The following is a 19825-nucleotide window of genomic DNA, read 5'->3' as shown; positions in this document are numbered from 1 at the left end:
GACCTCTCTCACTCCAGTGCCGGCTCCCCAAAACCCTTCCCAGCCCGGGTCCTCTCGGGTTTGCGCCCCCAACTTCGGCCCCACCCCGCGCCCCCGCCCCGCCCCGCCCCGCCGCCCGCAGCGCCCGGCGGGCAGCCGGTGGCCGGCGAGGCCCCTCCCCGAGCCCGCGGCGGAGGAAGCGGAGGCGGCGGCGGCGGCAGCGCGGAGACCTCGCCGCGCTCATGGCGTCGCCCGGGTGAGTGCGGCGCTCGGGCGCCGCCGGGGCCTCTGCTGGGCCGGGGAGGGAGAGGGCGCGGGGCGGGGGCGCGCTCCCCTCCCGGGCCTCCGCCCGCCAGGCCCCGCGGCCCCCTCTGGCCGACCTTGGGCTGATGCGCCGCGGAGCCTGGCCGGGTCGGGCCGGGCCGCCCGGGGGAGGGGAGGAGAGCGCGCCCCCGGGGCGGGCCTGCCAGTGGTCGGCTCGGCCCGCCGCCCGGAAGCGGCCCAGACGCCCGAGGGGCAGGGGCGAGGGCGGGGAGACGCGCGCGCGCCCAGCACCCCTGGCGCCCCCTGGGCCCCGGCGGCCGCGGGCCTGCTGGGGCGGGTGCTCCGTTCTGACCTCACTCCCTAATGTCGTCTCGGTGGTAACCGTTCCTTCTTCTAGGAAACGATGATGCCAGGCAGAGTTCGCAATTTTTAAAATATCCTACTTGCAAAATAAAACCTCATTAATTCATTACGATTACTTTTTATTTCGGTAATTGAAGTAGTCATGACAGCTGGGAACGACAGTCCAGCTCTTCCTCCGCGGCCCAGGGGAGGGAAATTGGACTCAAGGTCACCGCTGCAGTTGGTGAAACGCCCCGTTGGGCCGCGGTCCGCCTCGAGAGGGTGTAGACCTGCCGGGTGTGAGGGGCTTCAGGCCGCCCCTCTCCCCGCCTCCCAGCAGGTGGAGGTGGCTGTGAGGACAGCAGCTGGGTCTGACGCTAGCTGTCATGGCATTTCCCGTCCACTGGCTGTCTTTCTAGGCTTCGGCAGCAGCGGTCAGACTACCCAGTACTTTGAGCTCATAAATAGAATAAACAAGGGCCCATCCCTCACATGCGGGCTGATTCACCCAGGGGCCAAGGTCCCGCTGCGTGCAGCCCTGAGGGTGAGGCAGCAGGCAGGGGGCTGAGCCTGCGTGGGGAAGCCCTGAGGCCTCTTGAAAAGTGAGGGTGCGTTTGGCATCCGAGCTCACTGCTGCGTGGGCCTGTCGGAAGTGGACCTAGCCCCAGGCTGCTGTGTCCTGTGAGGGAGCAGGCCCCAAACGGTGTCCCCGTGGAAGGCGGCATTGGCACAGACTTGATACCTGAAGTTCCAGCGGTTTGCGAGTAACCCCATGAGTCTGACGCTGGCACAAACCTGTCATTTTCTGAGGGTACCCCCTGCAAAGCTGAGGTCACGAATTCTTTAGTATACTTGATGCCATTTCGTAGAGAGAACGATGCACTCATGCTCTGTACAGGTTTGGGGACAGTCCACACCTCTGGGCCTGGCTTTCGGAGGCCCTCTGGCCCCTGGGCGTCAGCCTACCAGCAGACCGGGGGTCCTGGCAGGCTCTGGGGTCTCTGCTGGGCTGCGTCCGTCCGGAGGGGCCTCTGAACCTGCTTCCGGGGAGTGTGTTGTGGAGCCCGTTCCAAGTGCTTTGCCCATGTCAGGTCACTGAGTCTCCACAGCCGCCCATCAGTCGGGAAGTCCTGTCCTTTCCCCATGGTACGGGTCAGGAAACTGAGGCCCGGCCACGAGTCTGAGTGGAAACTTGATGTAAAACGACCCCATCGAGGGTGGCGGGTTGAAGCTCGGCTGCTGAGGCGCACGCGGGACTGTTGGACCCTGCACTTCGCCCTGACCGCTGAGCACCCGCGGTGCCCCCCGGCGCGCTCGGCGGGCCGCTGAGGTCAGGATGTGCTCTCGCTGCTCGTCGCCGCCAGAGGTGGTGTCAGCAGAGCAGTTGTCCCGCTGGCTGTGGTTTTACAAAAGATGCCTGAAAACAAGGAAACAGCTTAGAAGTGGCCATTTCCTTGAAGGAAGGGTTCCGGTCTAGGTGGTGCTGTCCCAGGCCCACCTGCCTGTCAGGGAGGCCTTTTCCCTTGCAGTCCAGACCTGCAGGTGTCAGCTGTAGGTTCTGTTGCTGTGGGTTCTCTCTACATTGTAGCCTTTTTTTAGTCCTCACCCAAGGATATGTTTCTATTGATTTTTTTTTTTTTTGAGGAAGAGCGAGAATGTGGATGTGAGACATAAACTCCGATGGCTTGCCTCCCGGACGCCCCCGGCCCTGGGGTTGAACCCACGGCCCAGGTGCGGCCCTGACCACGAGTTAAATCTGCAGCCATTTGGTGTACAGGACAGTGCTCCAACCAACTGAGCCACCTGGCCAGGGCTCTACAATGTACCTTTTTATAACATTGGTAGTTGCCTTATTTTTAAAAAGAAGCAATGCCCATGCCTGGCTCACATTTCCATGCCTGCTTACAAAGGTAGAGGAGGGGCTGGAATGAAAGATCAGGGCCCTTGCACCCTGCTCCCTGCGGAGACGGGAACCCCCAGGCGGCAGGCACAGTGGGGTGCCGCGTCCTTGTTTCGTGCTGACCCTACTCACGTGGCGGAGCTGCCCTTGGCTCCTTCTCATGGGTGCGCCAGTCTGGGAGCACCGAGGGAGTGAGCCTCTTGTCACCTGGGTCACGAGTGGTCTCCATCCTTCTGGCATTTGCCTTTTGACTTGACGCTACTCTGAGACTTTTTAAAACAGATTGTATTGATTTATTTTTAGAGAGGGGAAGGGAGAGAGAAAGAGAGGGAGAGAAACATCGATGTGCAACCTCTCGCACGCCCCCTACCAGCAATCTGGCCCACAACCCTGTCCTGTGCCCTGCTGGGGAATCGAACCAGCGACCTTTCCGTCCTCAGGCTGGCGCTCAGTCTGCTGAGCCACACCAGCCAGGGAGGATTTTAAAGTCTTTACTATTTCCTTTCAGCGTTTTTTTGTTGTTGTTGTTGTTTCATTTTCTAATTTGACCTGTAGGCCCATTTGGTGTTCACTCTGGTGAAGGGAGTATTAGGGGCCACCTCCATTTCTGCAGGTGGCTGCAGTGGGCACACCCCCAGGCCCTCGGCTACGCTGGGCTCATTTCGGGGCCTCCTCCCCGGGGCCCTCCTCCCCGGGGCCGGGGCCGCATCTGCAGACCGGGCTGGGCGGGAGCCTGGCCGCGTGTCCCTGCCGGGCAGGCATTTCCTCCTTCATTACTGTTCTCTTCCAGGATTTTCCTGACCATTGTTGTGCAGACATTTTTCCATAGAATCAGCTTATCTATAAGTGAATTTTTCAACCTAAATTCACTTATAGGTTAATTGAGGGAGAATTGTCTTCAAAACTTACATCAAGCCCTCTTTTCCCCAAACAGCCTGCCTGTTCGTTCGTCGCAGCCTCTGGCTCCGTGGCGTTAGGGGGTCTTTTCCTGTGGATGTCGCGTGGCTGCAGCCTGTGCCCGCATGCCCCTTGCGGACGCCCAGAGTGGGGGGCTCCCTGTGTCTGACCGGCTGCTCGTGGGCAGGGAGGCGCCGGGCACCCCCAGCAGTCTGTCCCCACTGTTTGCCGTTGCTTTCCAGTCCGTCTTGGGTTTTCGGGTCTTTCTTTCTGTGGACGCACAGCTGGTCAGTGCTGCCCTTGTTGAGGGCGGAGGGTCTGTCTCAGGGGAAGGAGCTGACTGTGGTCTGAGTGGCTCGCAGTGGAGGGCGCTGGCCCTGGGCCCTGCGGCAAGCCCTGTCCAGCCCTGCATCTGTGCAGCAGCGTGGGCACCCCGCGTCAGCGGCCCCTGCCCCTCTCAGCCCTCCCGGCTCAGGCGGTGCGGCCCCTGGAGTCCGGCACCTGGAGGTCCCTGCGCTCCGCCGCCCTCACACGCCCTGGCCAGTCTGTTGAAGCCCTTCACAGAGACCTCAGAGCCCGACCCCCTGCTGTCACCGTGGTGCTGCCCCCGAGCCCGATCCTCGTCACCCCTGTCTGCCGTCAGCACGGGGCGGGCGTGTCGCCCTGCACTCGGGGCATCCTCGGAACCAGAGCCTGTGCTTTCTCCTGGCCCAGCAGCCCTGTCTCCCCTGCCCTCCCGCGGCCCCCCAGCTGCCCACTGCGCCCCAGCCCCCTGGGGCCTGGCCTGCACCTCTGCCTGGGTCTCGGCCCCTGGAGAGCTGTGTGGCTGGTGGGCGCCCCTCCCGCCCAGCCCGGGTGGGCAGGCGCCCTGCTCCGGGAGGCCTGCCAGGAGCGTCCTGTTCACTCGCTTCGTGTCTTCGCTCCTGTCTCGTAAAGATTGGGCCTGAATCCAGGGACTAGTGTCCTCAGAGGACGCAGAGGAGGAACAGACGCTCGAGGGGAGAGCCCATGGGAGGGCGGCCTGTGGGAGGGCGGCCGGCGGCTCCGCTGTCCAGAGCCACCGGCACTGTGTCGTCCGTGGGTGCTGGGGCCGCACCCCCACGGGGGCTAGAGCAAGGCCATCTCTTCCCTGGCCGTGCTGGTGCCAGGAGTCCAGACCTCAGGGTCCTCGGCTGGTTCCTTCTGGGAGCCCCGAGGGCACCTGTGCCTCCCTGAGCGCCTGGTGTCCTTGCATTGTAGACGCGTCACTGCGGCCCCACCTCCCCAGTCTCTCCTCCGTCTCTCTCTCTCCTCCATCTCTCTCTCTCTCCTCTGTCTCTCCAGATGCTCCTCTTCCAAGGGTACCGGCCCTGGCCCTGCGCTGCCCCATCCCCGTGTTACCTCATCTTTATTTACGGAATTCCGAATGAGGCCCCGTCCACAGCACTGGGCTGGCACGGGCCCATGTGTCTGGGAGGATTTGAAAGTGTTTGTAGGGCCCTGGCTGGCGTAGCTCAGTGGGTTGAGCGCGGGCTGAGAACCAAAATGTAGCAGGTTCAATTCCCAGTCAGGGCACATGCCTGGGTTGCAGGCCATGACCCCCAGCAACCGCACACTGATGTTTCTCCCTCTCTTTCTCTCTCTCTCTCCCTCTCTCTCTCTCCCCCTCCCTTCCCTCTCTAAAAATAAATAAAATAAAATATTTTAAAAAACTCTCTGAAGGTACCTTTAAAAAAAAAAGAAAAGAAAGTGTTTGTAGGAACCTGAGGCTTTGTGGGCGGAGTAACTGGCTTGGGTTTGGTTTTGTTTTGGGTCCCAGATGTGGAGCCGGAGGGGGAAGTGGCAGGTCTTTTTTTTTTTTTTTTTTGAGGTTTTATTTATTTATTTTCAGAGAGGGGGAGGGAGGGAGAAAGGGACGGAGAGAAGCATCACTGTGTGGTCGCCTCTCACGCCCCACAACCCAGGCACTCGCCCTGACTGGGAATCGCACGGCGGCCCTTTGGTTCGCAGCCCAGCTGTCCACCCACTGAGTCACACCAGCCAGGGCTGAACCCCTGTTTCTGTCGGCAGTGGGCCCAGATGAAGCCGGAGCTCTTAGTGCTCTGCAGGAAAGCAACGGAATAGCCATGTTCGGAGTGCCGCCAGGGCGGTGGGCCTCTCCTCCGAGAGGGCCGAGGGTGGGGCCCCAGGAACTCGGGGCACGGCGAGCGAGGTCTGCAGGGGGTGGGGGGGGGGCTGGGTGAACGGTTTGTCCTGCCGGTGAAGTGAGCAGAACCGGATTGCTCGTCTTGGAATGAAATGCTCCAACGGACCATGGCTCGAGGGGGCCCCTGGCTTTTGGGCTCCATGAGGCCCCCCAGACCCTACTGTGGCCCTGACTCCCCACTCGCAGCATTGTCCTCACAGCCCTTTTAGTCTCGTTAAACAAGGATGTGCTTCTGCCACTTCCAAGACTTCATATAGGACCATAAACTGGTATGCCACCCAGAGGTAACTAGCCACCATTAACTCTTAAAACTTCTTATTTAGCAATAATTTGTGCTGAGAGATCAACTATAAAAATGAAAGTTCCCCTATTCTTGGCATTTCAGCTCATTTACTATTCTCATTCCTCATTCTTTCTCTCCCTTGCCGTCTCTGTGTGTGTAGGTGTGCGCACACACACGTGAGTGCACAGCACATGCATGCCATTCTCCTGAGGCCTCACGGAGTGAGCTGCCCACCTCCTCCCCCCGTTGTACCCTTCAGCCCTCGGCGGCTGTGTGCCGAGAGTGGAGATGCTCTTTCGTAGCCGTGGCGCCATCACCGCCGTGCGTGAACTTGGCGTGGACAAAACCCGTGCTGCAGTGTGGCCAGTGGGCCTGGAGCTTGTCTCTGGGCTCCCAGGTCCGGTCTGGGGTGAGGGGTGGCACCTCGTTTTCCTGTCTCAACTGAGTCTTAATGTAGGACCTCTCCCCACTCTTTTCATTTGTGACGATATTCACACTTTGGGAAAGTACAGTGCCCTCCCCGTGTAGCCTGAAGTTTCATTTTGGGTTTGTCCACATGATCCGCCCAGGTTCTGCATTCTCAGCGGGATCCCTGCAGGCCACGTGGGTCCTTCCTCAGGGTGGGGGCCACACGATGGCCCTCTGCCCCCACGGTCCCCGGCTTCGCCCCCCCCGCTGCGGCAGAGCTGCTGGTCTGCTCCCCGCACCCGGGAAGCAGCCGGTGAGGAGACGTTTGAAGACCCTGTTCCCTGCCCGAGTTTCTGCCCGCGGCGCGGTGCTGGTCGGGGTGTCCTGGTGGAGGCGGTCGCAGGTGGTGCTGTCCCAGCCGCCGCCGCGCCGCGGCCCGTCTGCCAGGACGAGGCCCGCTCCCCGACTCCTTCGTCTGTGCCGTGTCTGCTGGCCCCGTGCTCCCCGCCCTCAGCAGCTTCTGCCTGTCACTGCACTTGGCGTCGTCCCCGCTCCCGTCCTCCCAGACGAGACGGTGGGACCCCTCTCGCTGGCCGCTGTGTCCGGCGACCTGCCCTCTCTGAGCACGGTGTGGTTCGTCCCCTGCACTGGGCCTGGCCTCAGCCGTTTCCCCACGGAGACCTGCTGTCTTGTAGCGCAGGTTTTAAAGGGCGCTTCTGGGGCCCTCTCAAGGGGCCAGAGCCAGGAAGTCCGTGTGCGTGCACACAAGCCTGCACACACACACACGTGTGCACGAGTGCGTCCTCTGACCCCCGCTCCTCGCCCGTGCGTGCCTCTCAAACCCACCGAGCAGAGCCCGGCACCAGCCCTGCCGCTCACTGCTCACTGGGTCCGCCCGCGGTGGGCGGGGCGCCGCGGCTGCGCTCACCCCCTGCAGACGCGCTCGGGCCTCGCTCGGCGCCTGGCCCGGCCGCCCCGACAGCCAGCCTGCGTCCGTCTGCGAGATGAGGCCCGCGGAGCGCTTCGTGGTGGCTGCGGAGCACGACTGTAGCAGAACTCCCTGTGACTGGACTTTGATTTTGAAATGTGTCCAGTTTCTTGCTGTGATGTGTGAAGCTGGCGTCTACATCTTTGTAACGAAATCTTAATTGTTTCCCTAGGGCGGAAGTGGAGTTACTGGTCAGAGGGTAGGTACATCTTCACGTCTGTCTGTCCGTCTGGCTGTGCCTGTGTCCCGGCTGGTCGCTCCCGGGGGGCTGGCGTTTCCCCCACGTGGCCGGGCCTCAGAGCCTCTGAGGTCCTGGTGGCAGGGCTCTGGGCTGCGACGAGGATTTGTAGTTTTGAATGGCTCCCCACGAGATTTTGATATGATGTCAGTTTGAAAGGAGAAAGTGGTATTTCATTATTTTAATTTTAATGTTCTTCTGGAATTGTCTCAGACAGCCAGATTTGGCAGAAGTGGCCCCAGAAATAAAAGCCCCTGAGAGACCAGCGGCGGTGGCCGGTGCAGGTAAGCCTGGGCTCGGGCCCTCTCCATGGCAGGTGTGCTGTGTCCCCCAGCCCCACCCGGTCCGGGGAGCACAGACCGAAAACCCAAGAAACCCAAGGCTTTGCTGCTCCTTTCACAAGCATTTCCATGTAGGGGCCTTTGAAAAACTCCCCTGTGCGCTATTCCAGATGGGGCTCGGTGTCAAGCAGGTGGCAGTCCCGCCGGGACACTTCCCTGCCGTCTGAGCGTCATAACACGTGCCCAGGTGACTGTCTGATTCCCACCCTGGGCTGAGAGGGGCCGCTGTGTTTTGTGGGGACCACAGGTGCAGACTGGAACTGCCCTGGCAGGCTGGGGCTTGTGGTCTTTTTGGTCATGGTCCCCATAAGCTGGTTGTTCTTTCTCTGGAGGTTGTTGGGGTGGCAGCTGCCCCTTGTGACTCCAGCTGTAAGGTGTGGCCACCTCCAGGCGTCCTCCTAGTTTCTCTCAGTCCCTCATTTTGAGTGCACCTGTCAGTAATTTGGTGCTTCTCCAAATGAATGTGTTCCATCGGCTAGTAATAGTGTTATGCAAAATAACTCCACAAAATAGGCAGATAATACAAACACACATTTACTCAGTGAGTTACGACCTCACACCCACTGTAGTGAGTACTGTCGAAGCAACAAAAACTCCACGTTGGCCAGGCTGCGGCAGGACTGGAGCCTCGTGCCCACGAAAAGGTGCAGCTGCCGTGGGAAATGGGGCAGGGGCCACTGCAGGGGCTGGGGGGGTGGCGGGGAGAATTCCTCCCTGGGCACAGTCTAACTTTCAGGAGCTGGGAACGTGTTGTGACTGGACAGGCAGGAAGTGGGGATTGCACGACCTGGCGACTATGAACGGCCTATGCACGGCCACAGGATTACTCGTTATAAAATAGTTTTCTCTCCCAAAGGTTTTTTTCTTTTTTTGTTAAAATACACATAATATTCACCGTCCTGGCCCGTTCTGAGTGTCCCGTTCAGGGACGCTGGGAACACTCCTGTTGCCGTGCGCCCGTGGGCACCGCCCTCCCGCGACCGCGCTCGCCCTGGAAGTGACAAGCCCGCTGCCCCCAAACCCGGCCTGCCCACGCGCCGCCGGCGCCCACCGCTCTGCTTCCGTCTCTGTGGCCCGACCGCCGCAGGCCCCGCCTGGGAGGGGCTCGCGCAGGGCTGTCCTCCTCTGCCCGGCTCCTTTCCTGGGCGAGCGGCCCACCACTCGGCTGCCTTCTGCAGGACCTCCCTGCCCACGCAGGCGGGAGAGCACGGCTGTGCGTGCAGGCTGCCCTGGGTCACGCCTCTCCTGGGGACCCCGTCTCCCCTGCGTGCAGGTGCACACGCCCGGCGCGGTGTCGCTGGGCCTGTGGGAGCTCCCACTTGGGGGTGGCACTCAGGGGCCTGTGTCTCTCTTGCAGACCTGGGATGGAGAGACATGGAAGGGGACGACCGTGAGCTCCAGTACGGAGGTGGGAGCCCCAGGGTTGGGGGACGGACTGTGGGGAGGAGCGGGGGTGGGGGTGCCGGGTCCGGGGAGGGGAGTGCTGGCCGGGGGTCGGTCTTCTGAGCAGCTGCCCCGAGTGGGAAACAGCAGGTTCGGGACCGGCCTCCGCTGGCTGGAGCGCGTCCGGGCGCCGGGTCTGAGCACGCTCCCTGCCCTTCGCTGTTGCAGACGGCGCGGACGAGGTGCAGGACGGCGGCTTCCCAGCGGGTAGGTGCCTCCCCTCCCGTTTCCCCTCTGTCCTGTGCCCCAGCGTCCTGTCCGTGGGAGGGGGCCGGCACCGTGCTGGTGGTCTCCCCCCCCCCCCCCAGCTCCCGGCCGCCCCCGATCACCTGCAGTGCCTTCACGCTCTGTCAGCTCACACGCTAGTAACAGCGCCAGAGGAACACCCCCTGCGAGCTGTCGCTGCGCAGAGTGGCACAGTGAGTTGGCACCCTAGGGTGTTGTTTTTCACAGATTCTCTCGGGGACTCTGAAGCACAGCGAAGCCCGAGAACCACGTGCCTGGCCCGGCGGCCTCACTGATAGACCCGCGCAGGGCCACACCCGGGGCGTGAGGGTGGGAACCGGCCGGTCTGCTCTAGCTGTTCCCCACCGCACTTAGCTGCTTGCTGCACTCCTGGAAGAGTCACAGTTGTTCCGCGCGTGACAAGACGGCGTCCCTGGTTTCATTCTGGCAAAACTCGGAAACCTGAGCGGGAGGACTTTCTTCCTCAGTGTCCCTCCCCAAGTCCTTCTGACCCTGCAGCAGGTCACCGCTCCTGGTCCGAGCACAGCCAGGCAGCCCGAGAACCTGCCCGGTGCCTGTGCGGGCGGCCGGCAGAGGGTGGCCTCGGGGAGCCAGGCTGCGTGTCTGGGGTTCTGCGTGCCGTTGGATGCCGGGCCGGCCCGGGCCCTTCCCACGCGCGTCCGCCGCGATGCTCCCTCTTTGGAGAAAGGAACAGGGGCCTGGACAGTGGCAGGAGCTTTGTTTATGTTGTTGGTGTGTTTCACGTGTGCAGCGTACTGATTGTACGTAGTAGGAAGATGGGTACGAGGCCGTGGCCGAGACGGGGAGGCGGAGGCAGCCTCTGGCAGGGCGGGGCTGCCCGGAGCGGCCAGCCTGGGAGTGTCCGAGCCGCGATGGGCACTGCGTGGAGAGCTGAACACACACGTGCAGAGCTACGATAACCTCTGACCGTCACGATACAAACTCAAACCCCCTTTACTGGCTGCAGCCTCGGTGTAGCTGCGGTCTGCACCTAGCAGCACCTCCCTGTCTCCTCCCCGAATCCTCTGGCTACTTTGCAAAGAGAAAGGAACAGGAACAGGCAGATCAGAGTGATTCGGTGATCACGTCACCTGTAGGACATTCCTGGTGGCAGGGAGAGGGTGCCCACTGCTGGCCCGGGTGCGGGAGAAGCACAGGGTGTGCTGGGGGTGAGGGTGGGGAGAGCGGCTGCCCACACGTCTGGGCGCACAGCTGCCTGCCCGGCCCACCAGCTGGGCGCTGCCGGAGCCTGCAGGCCTCCAGAGGAGGCGGACACACGGACTTCGGCAGGGGCCCCGGTTCCTGTCCTCTGTCCTCTCGAACGACCCACACGACCCCTGGATCTGTGTTTGCATCTGGGTGGTGGGCTTTGGGTGTATCTTGCTCTCAGGTGGCCTGGGGTCCTGCATCCTGCTGTATTAAGGTGCCACGCCCCCCGTGCCCCCTCCCCCCCTCTGCCCCGGCCCCTGCCCGCACTCACGCACTCACGCACTCACGTCTCCGTTTCCCTCCGCAGTGGAGAGGAGCCGCCTGCAGGAGCTGCTGTCGCTGCTGGGCCTGGAGACTCACCAGGTCCGCAAGCTCGGCCTGCAGGACGCCCTGCAGATCAGCAGCGACAGCGTGAGGAGCTGGGCTCCCCAGGCTCCCCGCGACCTGCCCTGGAGCTGCCTCAGGAAGCTGCAGGCCCTCAACGCTGAGGCCCGGAGCACCACCGTGGTGCTGGACCTGCCCCCGGACGCCCGGCCCGCGGAGAAGGAGAGCCAGATGGAGGAGGAGGTCATCTACTGGGACTCGGCCGACGACCTCTCCGCGGACATCTACTCCTTCTCGGAGCTGCCCACCCCCGACACGCCCGTGCACCCCCTGGACCTCCTCTGTGCCCTGCTGCTCTCCGCCGACGCCTTCCTGCAGCAGGAGATCCTGCTGAGGATGTCCCTCTGCCAGTTCGCGCTCCCGCTGGTCCTGCCCGACTCGGAGAGCCACGCCCACACCCTCCTGCTGTGGGCCCTGCGGGGCGTCGTGCGCACGTCCTGGGCACAGCCCCCGAGGGCCGCGGGCAGCCCCTGGGAGGACGGCGTGGTCCTGCCCCGGGCGCCCACCTTCGCCTTCGTGCGCATGGAGGTCAGCAGCAACTCCAAGTCCCAGCTGCTCAACGCGCTGCTCAGCCCGGGCCACCGGCAGCGCGACTGCTTCTGGCACCGGGACCTGGGCCTGGGCACCGGCGCCCGGGAGATCGCGGACGGGCTGGTGGAGATATCCTGGTCCCTGCCCAGTGGCCGGGAGGACCTGGACCTCTTCCCGGAGCCTGTGGCCTTTCTGAACCTCCGAGGCGACATCGGGTCTCACTGGCCGCAGTTCCGGCTGCTGACGGAGGTGTCCTCGGCCGTGTTCATCCTGACGGACAACGTCGGCGAGAAGGAGTACAGGCTGCTGTCCTCCGTGAAGGGCTCGGCCGCCAAGTTCTACTTCATCCTGAGCCCCTACCGCGGGAAGCGGAACTCGAACCTGCGCTTCCTGAACCGGCTGGCGCCCGCGCTGCGCATGGACCACGCGCACGTGCTCGTGAAGGTCAGCAGCACGGACGGCGCCCGCTTCCTGCGCAGGCTCCGCTGCATCCTGGCGCAGGTGGCCCGGTCGCCCTGCCGACGGGCCTCGGTGGAGGACATGGCCCACGCGGCCCGCAGGCTGGGGCTCCGGGTGGACGAGGACTGCGAGGAGTGCCAGCGGGCGAAGGGCCGCATGGAGCGCATCACCCGCAGCATCAGGGACGCGGACGCCTTCCGCCGGGAGGAGCTGAGGCTGCAGGGGGAGCTGTGGCGGAAGGCGGCCCGGGTGGAGAGGGAGCTGTGCCAGGCCCAGTGGGCCGGGGACCCTCCGGACAAGCGCCTGGCAGAGCTGAGGCACCGGCTGCTGGACCTCCGCACGCAGCAGAACGGCCACGCCCCTGCGGCCGGCCTGCAGGAGTTCATCGCCGGCGTCAGCTGCCCCTCCCTGGGCGAGAGGCAGTACTTCCTGAGGTGGATGGAGTGGGGGCTGGCGGGGGCGGCCCAGCCGAGGCCGCGGCCGCCTCTGGAGACGGTCCTGGCGCTGAGGCCGAGGCAGGGTGGGGCCGGGGCCCTCCGCGAGCACCTCTGGCCGGAGCCCCTGGGGGTGGAGCACTTCCTGCGGGAGATGGCCCAGTTCTACGAGGCGGAGAGCTGCCTGGTGGAGGCGGGGAAGCTGCCAGCCGGCCAGAGGCGGTTTGCCCACTTCCCAGGCCTGGCCCTGGAGCTGCTGGTGCGGGGGCTGCCCCTGGAGCTGATCGACGGGAGCACGCTGAGCACCCCCCTGCGCTGGGTCACGGGGCTCCTGAAGGAGCTGCACGGGCGCCTGGGGAGGCGGTCTCGGCTGGTGGTGCTGTCGGCGCTGGGCGTGCCGGGCACAGGCAAGTCCACGCTCCTCAACACCATGTTCGGGCTTCGGTTTGCCGCCGGCAGGGGCTGCGGTCCCCGGGGGGCCTTCATGCAGCTCGTCACCGTGGCTGAGAGCTTCAGCCAGGACCTGGGCTGTGACCATATCCTGGTGATAGACTCGGGGGGGCTGATAGGGGGCGCCCCGGCCACCGCCGGCGAGCGCTTCGAGCTGGAGGCCTCCCTGGCCACCTTGGTCATGGGGCTGAGCAATGTCTCCGTGGTCAGTCTAGCCGAGACGAGGGACATCCCGCCGGCCGTGGTGCACGCGTTCCTGAGGCTGGAGAAGACGGGGCACACGCCCAACTACCAGTTTGTGTGCCAGAACCTGCACGGCACGTCGGCCCCCGGCCCGAAGCCGCGGGAGAGGAGGCCGCCGCTGGAGCCGCCGGCGGATGGGGGCCGGGCTGCCGCCCACGGGGACAAGCAGGGAGACGGCCTTCGGACGCTGGCGGGCCTGGCCTTCTGCGACCCCGAGAAGCAGCATGTCTGGCACATCCCTGGCCTGTGGCACGGGGTGCCCCCCATGGCCACCGTGAGCCTGGGGTACAGCGAGGCCGTCTTGGAGCTGAAGAGGTGTCTGCTGGAGAACATCAGGAACGGCCTGTCAAACCCCAACAAAAACATCCAGCAGCTCATCGAGCTGGTTAGACGGCTATGAGCACCGCTGCTCGGGGGGCGTCCCCCTGGGGCTGGCGCCCTGCCCATGCGAGAAGGCAGAAAAGCGAAGGCGGGGCCTGGGGTGTGCTAGACAGCCTGACCAGCGGAGAGAGGCCGCGGGGAGAGTGGCCCTGGGGCCGGTGCAGACAGCCGTGTCCCAGCTCCCTGGACGCCCAGAGGTGTGGCGTCTTCGTCGGCACCTGGAGCAGAGAGGGGCCTCCATCCCGGCAGCTGGGCGCGTGGGTCCCCAGGAGAGGGGTCGGGAACGGCCCCAGGGAGCAGATGGGCTCTCCAGCACCCATGGGTCGTGAGTGCCAGCGTGGGGACGCCTGGTTTCCGCCCTCTCCACCCCCATCCTGCTCGCTCTGCCGCACCCCACACCCCGCATCACCTTGTGTGCCCCTCCACCACGGACGGGGCTCCTGGGGACTGGCCCGGGTCTGCTCCTCCCCTGGACAGCGAGCTCTGGGGGGGGGGGCAGCTGTGTGTCACCCCGGGCCTGGCGCACTGCAGGCACTTTAATAAAGTTTGTGAAACGAGTGACCACCTGGGTGAGAGTGACGGCGGCTCCTCTTGGGCCTCGATGTCCCTGTTGCCTCCCTGGGCCCAGGTCCGTCTGAGGGAGGGCTGCAGGGTTGGCCCCGGGAGAAGGCCTGTTCTGGTCGGTCACTGGGAAACAGAGCCAACGTCCTTGCAGTGACCGGGGATGGTGTCTCCATCACGGTCCCATTCTGTAGGCGAGGACAGGGCCCAGAGCAGGGGACCTGCGTGGGCAGAGCTGATACAGAGCCCCTGCCCTCAGTACTGGGCCTCTGCTTCCTGCCCCGCCCTGCCCAGCCCCGCATGCCAGCCCTCCACTGCACTGCGGTGCTCCTGGGGCCGAGCGTCCAGCCACCGGGGCCCACCTGCCACCATTGGAGCCAGAATTTGGGGACCCTCCTGCTTTGATTCTCCAGCTGCAGTCTTGGCCTGCACGGGCCCTTACCAAGACCACCTTGCTGAGCCTCAGAGCCCAGCCCCAGCTGTGTCACTGAGCCCCGCGGGAGTCCCGGCTTGTGCCGCGGGGCCGCCTCCCCTCTGTGTGTGCGGCTTCAGGAAAACTCCGCCCCGAGGTGCTGAGCAGGGGCGCCCCTCTGTCCTTGACTCCTGCGGCAGACTGGGTGAGGGAGCTGTCCGGCCCAGACCCCTTCCGGAGCCCGGGACACCCGTGTGGTGTGGGTTCCGTGAGGCAGAGCGCCGCACCGGAACCCGGGAAACCTGATCTTCCAATAAACGTAGGGAAATGCCTTCCCTCCTGAAGCTGAGAAAGAGCACGTAACCCTCAGCTGCCAGAAGCTCCTCCTTCTGGGTTGTTAAATAACATGAATTTTAAGATGTCAGTTCTCCTGGAAACGTCCCAGGCTTTCCGCTCCTTCCCCCCCGGGGGGGGGTGTGGGTCTGCCCAGGTGCTGCCCCCGCACGGTGGGAGTTCACCCCAGTGCTGCTGTGCCCCAGCAGAGGCCCTGGGAACTCCCCGTCTTAGACTTGTGGGACACTGGCCGGTTCCCCTAGGACCAACACTAGCCCTAACCCATCCTGAAATCTGGAACAGGGGAGCCAGCGTGCAGGTCCCTGGCTTGCCCAGGGCTCTTCACCTGGGGGTCTGTCCACTGTCCAGAGTCAGGGCTCGGTCGTCGAGTTACTGAGAACTGGTGCGTGCCTGCTCTTCGGGAGGAGAGTTCGTAGCTTCCAGCAGTTTCAAAGGGACGCTCTTGTCCTTTTTGATGACACAGGCAGCGGTGTCCGTAATTGACGCTATCTGAGTTTTCCTGAAACACAGTGCCCGGCAGGGGGCAGGGCTGGTGGTAGAAACCTGATAGGGCGCCTCCCCCCAGCTCCCCGACACGGGTTTGCCCAGAAAGAAAAATCCCTTCTCCGTTTTCTGAGTCAGTCGTGGGGAAAAGAAGATTTTGGCTATACACCCATCCTGACTTCCTCGGATGCCCACAAGCCTCGTGCGGAGTGCGGCTGCACCAGCACAGACCAGCCGGGGCTGCACGAGTGTGGGCCGAGGGGTTCCCGTCCCGGTCCCGGCGGCGGCGCCTTTCCACACCTGCCCACCCCCGCCACCCCCGCCCCACCCCCGCCCCCTGCCCAGCACCCACGTGCCTGGGCCTCCGTCCACCTGCCCTTGGCCCTGTCTGCAGGCACTTCTCCCTCAGGACAGCCTCCGGGGGCAGCCCGGCTCCCACTCCGCCACCCAAGGGGTCAGGGGCCCGGGCCTGCTCTCCTGCCCTCCCCACCGAGCTCCCGGCCCCCCGCGGCAGCGGTGCCCGCCCGCAGGTGTGTCCACGAGCCACAGCATCTGAGAACCAGGAAGTGAGGGCTCGGCTGCCCGCTCCTCGCCCTGGCGTTTGCGCCCTGAGCCCCAGGCCCCAGGGTGGCGCAGGGCATTTGTGGGCGGTCCCGCCAGGAGCCTGGGTAATTCCAGCACCCCAGAGCCCCTGACCCACTGAGCCAAGCCACTGCTGTGCCCCAGCAGCGGAGGCGTGGGGGGCAGAGGGAGACACGGGCCAGAGCCCTGCCGGCGCCTGGTGGAGAGGGTGGAGGGCGGAGCTTTGACTCGGGCGCAGCGGTGGCCTGGCTGGGTGTCCGGGACGGAGCTCGGAGGCTCTGGGGCTCTTCTTGGAGGACGGGTCGGTGTCGAGGGGAAAATGAACCACCCGGAGAGGTGAAGGCCGCAGGGTTACAGAGCAGCAAGCGCTGGCCGTTCTGAGGGTCAGTCAGTCTTGCGAGGAGAATCGAGGCGAGTGGGGCCGTCTGGGCTGAGTCTGAAGCCCACAGCCAGGTGGGCGGTGCTGCTGGAGGCTGGACGCTGGTGAGTTCCAGGGAATGAAGGCCGTGTTCCCACTTGGCCTGTCCAGGGGCCCGGAGGCCCCCTCTCACACAGTGTCGCCCCCAGCTGGTCAGCGCTCTGTCCGACACAGGGGAGTCCTCGGGCTGTGTGGGACCTCCTGGACAGACCCTCTCAACCACGCCCGGACCGCCCAGCAGGCCCCTCCTCTGCATTGCCGGCCGCAGGGGCAGACAAGGGCTAAGGTCAGGCCCTGCTGAGCGAGCTGGCGTGAGGAGCATCCGCCGTCCTGTGCCCTGGCGGAGCCTGCAGGCCAGGCTCCGAGAATGCCGCCGTGTGCAGGAGCTCAGGGCCCGGGTCTCAGCGCTGGCTGCCCATCAGGACCCCCGAGGAGGGCCGGGGAAGCTGGGGGTGGGCCCAGTGGCCTCGCAAGTGCAGTGGGGTTGGGAGCCTCCACTCTGACAGCGTGAAAGCAGCCGAGCCCCGGAGATCGTGAAGAGAGCAGAGGGCTGTTCTGAGACAAACCCGTGCGCGCCCTCGTCTCCCCAGCACAGCTGCAGACCCCAGCGGGCCCTTCCTGTGGGGCAGGCGCGCGCACGGGTTGCGGCTGCTGCTTATCAGGAGGCCTCCCCACCGCCCGGCCGTCCTCAGTGGTCTGTGCTCAGCCGCCGACACCCAGGGCATCCCCGTCCCACGTGGCTCTGAGGGCTCCCACCCAGAAGTGGGGCTGCGGGCCCTGGACACCCGCTGGCGGGTGCTCATTCTCACCTCCGGTGAGTGTCCCACCCCCATCTTCTCGCCTGCCACGCCCAGGCGATCCTGCCTTTTGCAGGGTGGACGGGGGAAGCTGAGTTCATCAGAACACTAGACCTGAACGTTGCAGGAAAACAGCACATCCCATTGTGGATGTCCGCTGGCGACGCAAGGCGATGCAGTGTGCCCAGATTGTCCTTTCAGCTGCTTCAGTCTCGGGGCCACGCCCGCAGCACCTGCCCCTCCTCAAGGGAGCAGCCGAGGTCCTTTTTGCAGCCGGGCGGGCGCAGCCTGAGCAAAGGAAAGAACAAAGGTGGGCGGCGGCCTGCCTGTTCGAACCACCTAGGCCTGCCTGCAGGTGCAGGGAAACATCCCAGGAATAAAGAAAGATCTGTTTTGTCGTGGTGTCGCCTCCCGCCGCGAGGGCTGAGCTGGAGCTCCAAGCCCGGCAGCCCCTGCTCGGCCCGGGGTCCCCGTGCTCCCGCGGGTGGAGGCCATGGTCGCCTCGGCCGCAAGAGCAGCCCCTTCTGTCCTCTGGGCGAGGTGGGGCTCCTGTGCGTTCTCACGAACCTTCAAAACCGGGCTCGTCTCTGTCAGAGGATGCAGGTACCTATTTTTAAGACTCTATCCCTAAAAAAAGTGTATTCACTGCTCACGCCGTCAGCCATTGGACAACGTCGCTTCCCGGTCACCGCTGTGCACGTTTCGCAGGGGAGGGGGGCCGAGGCCCAGGGAGGGCAAGCCCTCACCTCAGTGACACAGCCGGGAAGCAAGACAGCAGATTCCGTGTTCCTCACCACTGGCAGCAGATTTATAAAACATCAGTTTATAAAATTATCAACCCTTATGGAAAATGAAATGCCATCAGTTTGAAAGGGTCCTTCAGGAAGAGTGGAAGGCCTTTCCATTTGGAATTCTTGTGACTGGAGAACATTTCGTTGCTCTTCTTCCCCTCACCCAACACACACAATAGTTGTAGGCTGCAGTTTATTTAAAGACTTTATTTATGCGTTTGTTTTCAGAGAGAGGGGAAAGGAGAGAGAAAGGGTGGGAGAGAAATATCTATGTGTTGCCTCTCACGCATCCCCAGTGGGGACCTGGCCTGCCACCCAGGCATATGCCCTGACTGGGAATCAAACCAGCGACTTTGGTTCATAGACCAGCACTCCATCCATGGAGCCACACCAGCCAGGGCTGTAGGCTGCAGTTCAAAAAATTAGAAATAAAACATTCCCAGTGGCATGGGCATGAAAACACTGCTGTGTCAACAGTTACTCTTTGAGGACCCAGCTTCAAGTGGTCAAAGGAACCTGGACCGTGGAGAATGAGCATGCAGAACAGGCCCAGAGACTGGTGTCTTGGCCCCTTTCCTCTCCCCAGAGAGATCCCGGGCAGCTCACCCTCCACCTGTGCTTCTGTTCCCCCCCACCCAGGGGGAAGCCTTGTCCTCCCTCCCATAGAAACCACAGCAGCTTTGGGGCGGGGGGGAGGGTGTAATGTAGCCAAAAACTAAACAAAACAAATCAGAACCCAGGCAAGTGTTGGCAATTTCATGATTCAACCAAACAGAAACAAGGACAGCTATTTATCTGACAGTTCTCTGAGGCAGTACTATCAACAAACCCATTTTATAGATAATGGAACTGAGGCTTAAGTGCACAGAGATTGTTATTCCAGGGCCCAACTCCAGAGCTTAGAGCCTAGGTTTCCTCCCATTATGTGCTGAGCTCTGAAATATGACATCTGGTGCTGCTACTTTTCCCTGTGACATTCATTAGTGATGACTGGAGACCACTGACCGTGGTGATGCTCTGCTCTGGTCCGGGTACCACAGGCCCTGTGACGTCCCCCCGGTTCTCCTACCCCTATGGGCAGACTTGAGGGTCGAGCACAGGTGACGCCCTACCCTCTGCATAGCTCATCCTTGAAGAACTGCATCAAGTTTTACCTGAGGTGTCAGGTCTTCCTTGGTGCTTTTGCTGCTGTCTTCTTCCCCAAGGACAGGAGGATCGCTCACTCTCTTGTCGTTCTGTAGCTCTCAGCCTCCAGGCTGCCTGTCCAGAGAGAGGCGTGATTTCAGACCTAGGGCGCAAAGACACATGCTGTTTCTAGGCTAATTGACTCTTCGTCCTGCTCCATACAGAGTGGGGTTCCTCACTGCTGTGGATACTTCTTTCTCCTGGGAGATTGTCCTCTGCATTGTAGGGGCTTAGTAGCATTCACTACCTCTAGTCACTGCTTGTCAGTAACTCCCTGCCTAACCCCACCGTAAGGGCAATTTGAAAGGTGCCCCCCTCAGGGGCAAAGTGCCCCCTCAGGGGCAAAGTCAACCCTGAGGGGTTGATTTCAACCAAATCAACTTTGGTTGAAAACCACTGATCTGGAAGCTTTGATCATCTTTGGAGCCTGATTCACCTTCGTTTGCAGCATTTTTATCATCATCATGTGCAAATTATTTTCTAACTCCAATTGTGATTTATTTTGGGGAGTTATTTAGAAGTGTATTCCATAACTTAAACATAAAAGTATTTTCTAGTTATCTTTTGTTACTTGATTTCTATATTAATGGCAATGAAAACAAGAAATATTTTATATATATAAACTTCAGTCCTTTGA

The 19825-nt window shown here is 62.8% G+C and overlaps 1 protein-coding gene across 4 annotated transcripts; it reads left to right on the top strand.

Annotated features, from left to right (window-relative positions):
* The first annotated feature begins 125 nt into the window (after nucleotides 1-125).
* LOC114490240 (up-regulator of cell proliferation) lies at nucleotides 126-14167 on the top strand. Of its 4 annotated transcripts, none has more exons than XM_036010335.1 (6): nucleotides 126-235; nucleotides 7419-7445; nucleotides 7702-7768; nucleotides 9183-9233; nucleotides 9437-9475; nucleotides 11031-14167. In XM_036010335.1, the coding sequence occupies exons 4-6, from the start codon at nucleotides 9200-9202 to the stop codon at nucleotides 13622-13624; spliced, it is 2667 nt and encodes an 888-aa protein (XP_035866228.1). In that variant the 5' UTR covers nucleotides 126-235; nucleotides 7419-7445; nucleotides 7702-7768; nucleotides 9183-9199; the 3' UTR covers nucleotides 13625-14167. The 4 variants fall into 4 exon arrangements, with proteins under 4 accessions (XP_035866228.1, XP_035866226.1, XP_035866227.1 ...); XM_036010333.1 differs by having other exon boundaries at nucleotides 127-235; nucleotides 7698-7768; XM_036010334.1 differs by lacking the exon at nucleotides 9437-9475 and having other exon boundaries at nucleotides 127-235; nucleotides 7698-7768.
* Nucleotides 14168-19825: the final 5658 nt, after the last annotated feature.

Source organism: Phyllostomus discolor, chromosome 10, assembly GCF_004126475.2.
Source record: "Phyllostomus discolor isolate MPI-MPIP mPhyDis1 chromosome 10, mPhyDis1.pri.v3, whole genome shotgun sequence".
In the NCBI taxonomy this organism is placed as follows: Eukaryota; Metazoa; Chordata; class Mammalia; order Chiroptera; family Phyllostomidae; genus Phyllostomus; species Phyllostomus discolor.
This window is presented reverse-complemented; position numbering and strand designations above follow the sequence as displayed.

Bases quoted from the DNA above. Each gene is read 5' to 3' on its own strand.
- LOC114490240 (XM_036010333.1), top strand. The intron at 7,769-9,182 runs GTAAGCCTGGGC...TCTCTCTTGCAG, and splicing joins AGCGGCGGTGGCCGGTGCAG to ACCTGGGATGGAGAGACATG. The intron at 9,234-9,436 runs GTGGGAGCCCCA...TCGCTGTTGCAG, and splicing joins CCGTGAGCTCCAGTACGGAG to ACGGCGCGGACGAGGTGCAG.